Source organism: Morone saxatilis, unplaced genomic scaffold (assembly GCF_004916995.1).
Source record: "Morone saxatilis isolate NCDOM2014 unplaced genomic scaffold, NCSU_SB_2.0 Contig8, whole genome shotgun sequence".
In the NCBI taxonomy this organism is placed as follows: domain Eukaryota; kingdom Metazoa; phylum Chordata; class Actinopteri; family Moronidae; genus Morone; species Morone saxatilis.
The window spans coordinates 18,316,729-18,327,048 of NW_023340257.1; the positions used below are offsets into that span (position 1 = coordinate 18,316,729).

Sequence of the window (10,320 nt, forward strand, 5' to 3'; positions counted from 1 at the left end):
CTGTATTTAATACAAACTGTATTTCATATAAACTGTATTTAATAAAATAGCTCCGAGGAATGTCCCAGAGTTTACATAATCTAGTGTATTTGTTTTTTGTTTCAAACCCAAATATAGGAATACATTCATCCTGCTCCTCAGATAAACGCCCTGTCCTCCCTGTCGCCTGTTGCTGCCATAATAAAAGCAGCCGTTGCTAAGCTGTCAGATGTGGGAGGCTTGAAAACAGGTGCTCTGGACTTTCACTTCACTGACAGTTTGTTTCCACTTGTGTTTGAGTTGCTCAGTCTCTGATAATAGCCTCATTACCCCATCCGACGAATGTACATCCTGGTAGCCACCCGCAGTGCTCAGTTTAAGTCGTCCGGTGCCAGTATGTGATTAACAGCTCCTCATTTTTATATTCTCAGGAACCATGTCCAAGGGACCAGCAGTCGGCATTGATCTGGGCACTACCTACTCCTGCGTTGGAGTGTTCCAGCATGGCAAAGTTGAAATCATTGCCAATGACCAAGGAAACAGGACCACGCCCAGTTACGTGGCCTTCACAGACAGTGAGAGGCTGATCGGGGATGCAGCCAAGAATCAGGTTGCCATGAACCCCACCAACACAGTATTCGGTATGAGAACATTTTTCAAGTGTGATCGGTGAAGTTTGATGTTTCTGATTACTTACTGCAACTTTTATTGCCCTGCAGATGCAAAGCGGCTCATTGGACGTCGGTTTGATGATAGCGTTGTTCAGTCGGACATGAAACACTGGCCATTTACAGTCATTAATGATGCTTCACGGCCCAAAGTTAAAGTGGAGTACAAGGGCGAGACCAAGACCTTCTACCCAGAGGAGATCTCCTCCATGGTGCTAATCAAAATGAAGGAGATTGCAGAGGCGTACCTTGGGAAGGTGCACCTGTGTGCTTTTTTTGTTTTGCAAAAATAATTTGTGTGTGTATTTGTTTGTTTACAGAAGGGGATATTTGCACGAGTATTAATCTCACGAGTGTATTTTTCTAGTCCGAAGTTTCTATGGTTCCTCTATATTATTGTAGTGTTAATGTAAACAGGCCAGAGATCTGCGCTCTCATTTAATATGATAAAAACTCTACATTTACTGTTGGGAAAGCCATCAGTGTTTCATTAACTGCTGTAATATTTCCTTCTTCCAGACTGTAACAAATGCTGTAGTGACTGTGCCTGCCTACTTCAATGACTCTCAGCGCCAGGCCACCAAAGATGCAGGGACCATTTCTGGGCTGAATGTCCTTCGTATCATCAATGAACCAACTGCTGCTGCTATCGCTTATGGTCTGGACAAAAAGGTAAAATAATTATTTTAGGCTACAACATACAGTTTTTAGTTTTAAGGCATTTTGACAGTCTCACTTCCCATTTTAAGGTTTTTTTTATTTGTGACAGTTTTATGTTTATTCTGGGTCTCTAAGCGTAATGTACTGCAGACTTTTAATGTGAGGTGCTGTAAGTGAATTAAATACAATCAAATTCCAGGTTGGATCTGAAAGAAACGTCCTCATCTTTGACCTGGGCGGTGGCACGTTTGACGTCTCCATCTTGACTATTGAAGACGGCATCTTTGAGGTCAAGTCCACAGCAGGCGACACACACTTGGGTGGAGAAGACTTCGATAACCGCATGGTCAACCACTTCATCGCAGAGTTCAAGCGCAAGTACAAGAAGGATATCAGCGACAACAAGAGAGCGGTCCGTCGTCTGCGCACCGCTTGTGAGAGGGCGAAGCGCACTTTGTCTTCCAGCACCCAGGCCAGCATCGAAATCGATTCTCTGTACGAGGGAATCGATTTCTACACCTCAATCACAAGGGCCCGCTTTGAGGAGCTGAACGCAGACTTATTCCGAGGAACCCTGGAGCCTGTGGAGAAGTCGCTCCGTGACGCCAAGATGGACAAGGCTCAAATCAACGACATTGTCTTGGTGGGAGGTTCCACTCGTATTCCCAAGATCCAGAAGCTCCTGCAGGACTTTTTCAATGGGAAAGACCTCAATAAGAGCATTAACCCCGATGAAGCAGTGGCCTATGGTGCAGGTATAACCCTGGTCTCTCTATAAACAGCAGTGCAGCATTAAAACATCCTGACAAAGAAACTGAGTAAGAAATTGTCAATTACAAATGTAAAAGTCAAAGTCCACCTGTTTGTTCTGCAGCTGTGCAGGCAGCCATCCTTTCTGGGGACAAGTCAGAGAATGTGCAGGACCTGCTGCTTCTGGATGTGACCCCTCTGTCCCTGGGCATCGAGACCGCTGGAGGAGTCATGACTGTTCTCATCAAGAGGAACACCACCATCCCCACGAAGCAGACCCAGACTTTCACCACCTACTCAGACAATCAGCCGGGTGTTCTCATTCAGGTACGACCACCATCTTTGGAAAGAACACTTAATTGGTTTAGAGAATTTCCAATAAATAAATCCTTTATTAATGAGCTGCTCTGACATTATATGTACAGGTGTTTGAGGGTGAAAGGGCCATGACCAAAGACAACAACCTTCTGGGGAAATTTGAGCTGGTTGGGATTCCCCCTGCCCCCCGCGGGGTTCCTCAGATTGAGGTGACCTTTGATATTGATGCTAATGGCATCATGAATGTGTCTGCAGTCGACAAGAGCACTGGGAAGGAGAACAAGATCACAATCACCAACGACAAAGGTAACCTGTATTTAAATTGTGAAATGAATAAAGTGTAAGTGACGTACGGTACTCAGGCTTGTTTTCCTTTGAAATACAATCCGTCAGGTCGCTTGAGCAAGGAGGACATTGAGCGTATGGTCCAGGAAGCGGACAAGTACAAGGCTGAGGATGATGTGCAGAGAGAGAAGGTGGCTGCCAAGAACGGTCTGGAGTCTTACGCCTTCAATATGAAGTCCACCGTGGAAGACGAGAAGCTGAAGGGCAAGATCAGCGACGAGGACAAACAGAAGATTACGGACAAGTGTAACGAGGTCATCAGCTGGCTGGATAAAAACCAGGTGTGAAATGTGTTAATATAATTGTTGGGCTGGCATCAGATTGGTACTTTGATACTTCAATTCTAACATGTCTTCCTCCCTTTTCTCAGTCTGCAGAAAAAGACGAGTTTGAACATCAGCAGAAGGAGTTGGAGAAGGTGTGTAACCCCATCATGACCAAGCTGTACCAGAGTGCTGGGGGAGTGCCCGGTGGGATGCCAGGTGGAATGCCAGGGGGCTTCCCCGGAGCTGGTGGCGCTCCCGGAGGAGGAGCGTCCTCCGGCCCCACCATCGAGGAGGTCGACTAAACTAGACCAGACTTGCATGAGCTTGTTATCTTTTGAGGTTGTTGTGAGGGGTGATCACAGTCATAATATCACCGTTATCGAAATGGTTATGCTCATAACTATTAACCGGGATTGTTTTGGGATTGTTTTCATCATTTTGTATGCCAGGCTTAAGGCAGCACTTCCACTGTGGCTTTTCTGGTAGGCGGTCTTTTCAGGCCACTGTTGCATTCAGGTGAACCAGTTAATGTTTGCATTACCACGGTGTGTTTTTCTTTCTGAGTTGGTCATGTGGCTGAAATGGTTGATATTGCTCAACATGTTGCAAAATGAGACAAAATAAAAGATTATTTTGAGTTTGGACTCATCGCCCATGTACTCTGATTGAAACAGGTAACATCACACCTTATTCTAATACTGAGTGTAGGTGTTACAGTATATATATTATATATAATATCACATCATCTTTTCAGAAAGACCCTAATATTTAATACTCCTTTGAGTGGTTTGTATGATGTTGAGTGCAGGTCTTTTTTAAAGTGGCTTGTTGGTAGTACACCAAGAAATCAAACAGGTGTATCAATCAGATAGCTATAACATTGTAACTACAAACTCCGCTGATGGTGAATACTTTATGGTAATACAGACTTAAATCACACAGACATTTCCCCCTCCAATAAAAAATGTTTATCACTTTAAAACACTTTGTCATTGTGATGTGGTTTTATACTGAGCTGTATCAGCTCTCATACTTGTGTCTTCCACTCCTATACTGTATTTAATTTGTGTTTAAATAAGATACAATACAGACAACAGTGTTTTCTTTCATTTATTTTGCTTAGTCATCAATATTTCTGTTAACAGGAAATGGAAAGCTCATTGGGGTGCTGATTGGGTCCTCTTGGCCGTATATTATGGACCAGTGCTCGTGTGTATGTGTGTGTTGATGTTTTTTGCAGGTTAGCGCGAGTTAGAGTTTCTTGGGCATTCATGCATTCTGTAGGCACACATGTAGAAGATACCTAGAAGACAATAATCACAATATTAGGATTATAAACATGAGAATGATCCACAACCATGTGTCTTTACTTTAGTGTGGTAGGATGCATACCTGAGAAGAATGTGAGCACCACTGCCACCCAGCCCATTATATAGGACCAGGAAAATCGCCAGCTGCCATAGCGTTTACCATAGTAGTTCACTGTCACTCCTGTGTAGACAGCCATGGCCAGCAACACAAAGAAGCCTGCACAAGAATTAAAACCATTTGGGTTAACTGATGAATGTCTTTACTACGTCAGAGAGGCTTGCGTGTATCTACTGAGGCTGAGGGGCTTACAGGAGATGAAGAAAAGGATGCCGGCTGCAAATGTCTTGTCAAATCCGTCAAAGGAGGAGTAGTGGATGAAGGCCATGACGCCGATCACAATGCCGATGAAACAAGCCAGCAGGGAAAGAATCATGAAGGCCCGGGTGGCATCCCAGTACGCTGTAGGGGGGTGAGAGGAGACGGGGAAAATCTTAAAAACTGGGAGACCAGACTTATAAGTACATCCAGTACTAAATGAAGAGTCATTTTCATCAAGTCTTTTTTAGTTTTATGCAGCCAACTCGACTCAACCCAACTCTATGTAATGTATACAGTAGGTGTGTTTCATTTTCAAAGCTAGTCCTGCTTTTCTTCAGCTCAAGCTTGCCTTCTAGTGTTTGGCCATGGATTTGCACCTGATTTGATGAATTAAAGGACAGATGACTGAAAAAAAACAACGTTTTTTTACCTAAAGTATACACTATACGAGTGGTGAAAACTATTCCTGAAAGTCACCAAAAATAACCTGCATACTTTTCTAAGCAGAAATATCCAAATACAGCAACTATACAAAAAAGAAAAATCTGGTTATTAAGATTACTTGATTTACATGACAGTAACAATTTCCATCTTCTTCGCACATCAATCTCAGCCATATTTTACCCCATCCATGCCCCAGAGGGAAGGAAACCCCCAGTGTTGATCAGGGTAAGTGTATGAGGTCACGCACTGATTATCAGCAGACTAATAAATATAAATGAGGATCTGCTTGTGGAAGACACCCAGAGCAAGTCTTACCAATGCTGTCTGTGTGTGTCATGCATTTCCCCGGCACACAGTACCGCCACAGGCCCTGGTGCATGTAATTGCTGGAGTGACGGTACTGCATCCAGTAGTCAGTTGCCGTGGAGACAATGAGGAGTATGTTCCCGACTCCGGCACAGAACAACCCACCTCCCATGAAGCTGTACATCCTGCCAAAAAAAAAACACTGACTGACACACAAAGAAAACAGAGCAGGTCAGGGCCTCGCCATATCTGGCCCCTGTTATACCAATTATAGCAGGCACTTCCTGTTACAGGGCATGGAGAGACAGTGGATATGAATAAAACAATATCTAAATGCATTCAGCAGGATGCCACAAATGTTATGCCAGAGCTAGACAGATCTGATTATAGAAACATTACTCATTAGACAGTAACACTGAGAGGAAACTTACAAGCTTGACAAGCAGCGAACTCAGTCTGACAAGTCATAAACCTCTAACACTGCCACACTGAGAGGTGGGTCCATCTTTAAAAACACATGTTGTGCTGGCAAGCATTTTTCAAATCCAAACACATGTATTTTCAATTCTTATTAGGACCACCAGGTTTTCAAAGATACCAAACATGTACTGCTGAACTATGGGGAAAAGTTGATAAAATGACGCAAAACAGAGCTAGAATATAATTTTTTTCTCGATTTGATTCAATGGTGCATCCATAAAAAAAAGGCTTCTTGGGTTTCAGTGGTTCATAAATATTTGGGTTTCCCCTAATTTTGAAGCTACTTAAAACGACATTTATTTTGGAAAGTTCAATTGCAGCAATAAAGAAAGAGAACTTTTTAAAATACAAAATATTTACACACATTATGGTTTGATATGACCTACCTTTATCCTTTTTTCCTGCAGAAAAAGTCAGAGTTTCCAATATTTCGGGTTGCCAAAGCACAGAGGAGCCCAATATTGCCCAGGGTGGCAGTAAAGTTTTGTTTGTGCGTAGGAAACCAAGCGAACAAACGGGCTGATGGAACAATGGAGCGTGCTGAGCCACAACCAATCACAGGGGATGAGTTTTGTGTTTTAGGGAATCTGCTGAAAATACAAAACTGTTAAAGCGCTGCGCACATCTCAGTAATACTGATGACACAGGGCTTTTCATTCAAAATGCTGCACAACCACACACAGTAAACTCATGGCCTGCAATAGGCTCACCCACAGCCATTGCTGGAAAAGTGCGTTTAACAGATTATTTTAAGCGGTAAAAATTTAAAAACTGGAATTATGTTTGAGTTGATGTGTTTTTGGCTAAATCCTTTTTGACTATTACGCTGAAGGAAACATAATTTTCATTAAACATCAGATGATTTCTGCCTTTAAATATAATTCTCTGTACCGCCTCTTGCACACAAATTATTAAAATTCAAATTGTGAAATGCACTCATTTACATAAAATCAAACCAGCTTTTTTTTGTCAGGCATGTGGTAGAAATGATGAAGACAGTACTGCACTCACTGCACTCACTGCACATCCCTCACAATACCAAACTGAAGAGAAATGCATTAATATTACATTTAGTCTCATATTTTCAAGGTCCTGGCATTTATTCGGCACACACCCCGGAGGAATTTATCTAATAATTACACATGATTATAAAAAAACATAAAAACAAAATGTAACAGTGAACTTGGGAATAACTTCACAGGACAAGATGTTAAGTTGGCAGAACAGAGCACGATGAGCTGGCAGGTGGGCGGCTAATAGAGTCGTGAGTTTGTCCAGTTTGGGTGAAGAATCTTTTCAATAATTGTGATTTATCTTTGTTGCAGCGTCCTGTAGAGAGAGTAGAAGTTGAAAGAGAGAATTATGGGTGAGCAATTAGTATTTAATTTGCTCTCTTGATGGTGTAACTGGTGTAGCACACTGTACATGAAGAGGTGTTGCTGTGGAAAGAGTCAGGGTGGAACGGTTGAAGAGTTTTTAAATCAGGGACGTGATCAGAATCATCAATAAGGCCAGGTATAAATCAGAACAAGCACCTAACCTGATTTAAGAGCAGAGTTACTCCAAAACAGCCTGGCATTTTTTATTTTTAAGCTTTTCTATTTTACTTTAAAATCACTGTGGACTCTCAAATAGCAGGCGAGTTGCATCAATCACAACTTCATTGGTTGAACATGTGGACACATACATACATAATCTGACCCCAGTTCTTAATGTACTTAAACACAGTTTATGGGGTGGCAAGACACAAACAATCACATGTATCAAAATATTCTTGAAAAATACCTTTACACAGTTACATTAGTAAAGCATTAAATAGAAATATATAATGGTGGCATCAACAGATTGTTTTATTTCCTAATCTTCATACATTTTTCTAAACACAGGTATTCTTTCCTTTAAACTTAAGCTTATGACTTAGTCCAAAATAATTTCTGTTTTCTAACTCTGTATTTTTTGTTTTAAGTGTTAAATTTGACTGCATTTGACATCAAACTGGCGAGGCAGTTGGGGTGGAAAGGCACTTTTTATGGGGTGGCAGCCCTGTGCCAAGTCTCTAGATCAGCCCCTGATACAACTAAAGAAATATAAACAAACCTCAACATTATATATACAGTATGTAAAGATATTATGTGTACAATTAGGCTGCTGTCAGAGGCCTAAACCATAGGATAGACATTCAGCTATCAACTAGCTTTTTAACCCCTGGTATACATCCTTTAATTAGGAAGGATATTTTATAATTATTGAGAGCGTTGGGTGTTGAATTGTGTTCAATAGGCCATTTTGCAAAAAAAATAAAAATAAAAACTTAAGACAGAAAAGAGGTCAGGTCTGTCCTTTTTGTGGAGATCTCTTGGTGATTTATATTCTATTTCACACAAAGTTCAGTGTCAATTACTGATGACCAACAAAATCCAGTGCAGGGAGTCACTTTGCATCACAGTTACCCTGCATGTCCCAGTTCTGACCACTAGATGGGGCCTTTTATCAAGTCTTGCAACAAGGGCTGACTCATTAGTTGGATTTTCTCTCATATGATCACATTTTAAGAATCTCAATCTTGATTCTCCCCTCACTGATGATTATGTTTTATTATGATTATGCTCAGCCAGACAGTGATGGCTTTCTGTGTCTGCTTCCTTTACTCGAAATCATTTTCTATCTTCAGTCATCGTTCAGTCTCGTATTCGATGCATAATGTTTTATTCAGTTCCTGCTTCTTTTAAATTGAAGCTTAAAACTTTTTCTATTTGCCACTGCATTTTATTAAATTATATTCGGAAATACTCATTCATTCTCTTGTTCATTATTTTAAGATTATTTTTATTTTTCTCTCTATTTTTCCATTTTTCCATCTAGTCTTTTTATCTTGCGTTCTGTTTCTTTTCTTATTGTATGCCTCTTTATGTCCCATGTAAAGCACTTTGAATTGTGTTGTTGTCAAACAAATGTACAACTAACTTGCCTTGCCTTAATTATTATTGATCCCATATACAGGGTCATAGAGATGAACACCTGTAGAGCCGATGCTTACTTAAAAGGTCCACTGTGAAGGATTTAGTGACATCTAGCTGTGTTTCAACCCCCTTGCCTCACACTCCAAGCCCTAAAGGTCCAGTGTGTAACATTTAGAAGGTTATTTTGGCAGAAATGGAATATAATATTTATAGGTGTATTTTCATCAGTCACCTGAAAATAAAAATATATTTTTACCTTATAGTTAGTTGTTTTTAGGCCTCTAGATGTGGCCTTTCATGTTTTTCGTTCGTGCCACCATTAGTTGTGTGAGCTGCATGAAGTTGGTTGCTATCTGTATTACACGGCTAGATGATATTAAATCCTGCACACTGGTCCTTTAAGTTGAGAGAGAAAGCTTGAAACTGTTGCAGAGTTAAACACTGTAATATAAAACATTTGTATGTTTCCACACCACACAAACTAAGGATGTATTCCACTTTTTAAGAACTCCTTTGTTATAAACAGTATAACATGAATCTGCAATATGTAATTATCTTTTGTTGTGGGGTAAATCTACATCATTGCCTAAATGATTAAAATAACTTTCTATGTCTTAAAACATGTCTGGACGTTGGATGTTTAAAGTAAACAGTAACATGAAAATTACCTGATTTAGGGAGAATAGGTTCCTATAGCAGAGGGAAAATCTTATGTTGACCCAGTTGAATACATTTGTTGACCAAAATGTGAAAAGTGGCTGGACGGAGCTTGAGCCATCTATGCGGGAGGGGTTTTGTGGTGAAACCACAGAGACCCTAATACCATGCCACAGGCCTAAAACATAAAAATTGTAGAAAACCCTTCTAAAATGTGCATAACCCCTTCAAATTGCATCGGATTACCATTATCCTCATAGCCCCGTTGGACCCCAGTGGTATATGCCAAACGGCGAGTGTGGCAACTCACTTTGCCACATGCATCCAACTGCCTTCCTGCCAGAGAATGACTGTAGTACGTAAAAGTCTAAAAAAGACCTGCACACAAGGAGCAGGATGACAGGGGCAGAGTGAAGAGTGACAGCGCGTGCTTTATACCCGATCTGTGACATATTCCAGCGATGCAGGGTACAGGCAAGGATGAGATGTTACTCCTTATTAAGCCCTGATTCACAGAGACATCGTTTGCTCAGCAGGATACTGCCAGTCCTGAAGGAACATAGAAACGTGGGCCCGGTCCGGGCGCTTTTGTACTCAATATCTGTATCAGAGAAATCATTTACTGGAACATGAGATAACAGACTCAGAGTTCATTCAACGTCAGGGAACATTTTGGCTCTGATGGAAGAAATTTTGAGCTCAATTCCCGTCTTCTTCTTTCTTTTTTTTTTTTTTAGCTCTTTTCTCTTTGTCGTCTCTCTATTATCCTGGATTTAGGGCATCTTTCGTGTTTTTTGACCAAATCTTTAAATATTAATAAAAAACATTCGCTTTTATTTGCTACCTATCTCTTAAGTC

General features: G+C 40.9%; 2 protein-coding genes across 2 annotated transcripts in view; one reads left to right on the forward strand and one right to left on the reverse strand.

The window, feature by feature from the left end:
• hspa8b (heat shock protein family A (Hsp70) member 8b) overlaps nt 1-3,630 on the forward strand; it is a 5,370-nt gene extending 1,740 nt beyond the window's left edge. The window contains 10 exon segments of the mRNA XM_035679925.1: nt 118-229; nt 411-620; nt 699-904; nt 1,167-1,319; nt 1,507-2,062; nt 2,182-2,384; nt 2,483-2,681; nt 2,769-3,001; nt 3,091-3,192; nt 3,194-3,630. Coding sequence (XP_035535818.1) covers nt 416-620; nt 699-904; nt 1,167-1,319; nt 1,507-2,062; nt 2,182-2,384; nt 2,483-2,681; nt 2,769-3,001; nt 3,091-3,192; nt 3,194-3,472 — 2,136 coding nt within the window. The 5' untranslated portion in view covers nt 118-229; nt 411-415 and the 3' untranslated portion in view covers nt 3,473-3,630.
• Nucleotides 3,631-4,153: 523 nt separating this feature from the next.
• On the reverse strand, nt 4,154-5,549 carry lim2.3 (lens intrinsic membrane protein 2.3). The gene is made up of 4 exons (XM_035680522.1): nt 5,375-5,549; nt 4,607-4,756; nt 4,379-4,513; nt 4,154-4,289 (listed from the first exon to the last, which is right to left on the reverse strand). Exons 1-4 carry the CDS (start codon nt 5,547-5,549, stop codon nt 4,228-4,230), a joined length of 522 nt encoding a protein of 173 aa, XP_035536415.1. The 3' UTR covers nt 4,154-4,227.
• Between the last annotated feature and the right edge of the window lie 4,771 nt (nt 5,550-10,320).

Bases quoted from the DNA above. Each gene is read 5' to 3' on its own strand.
- lim2.3 (XM_035680522.1), bottom strand. From the start codon at position 5,549: ATGTACAGCTTCATGGGAGGTGGGTTGTTCTGTGCCGGAGTCGGGAAC. The intron at 4,757-5,374 runs GTAAGACTTGCT...ACCCCCCTACAG, and splicing joins GACACACACAGACAGCATTG to CGTACTGGGATGCCACCCGG. The intron at 4,290-4,378 runs GTATGCATCCTA...ATTGTCTTCTAG, and splicing joins GGTGCTCACATTCTTCTCAG to GTATCTTCTACATGTGTGCC.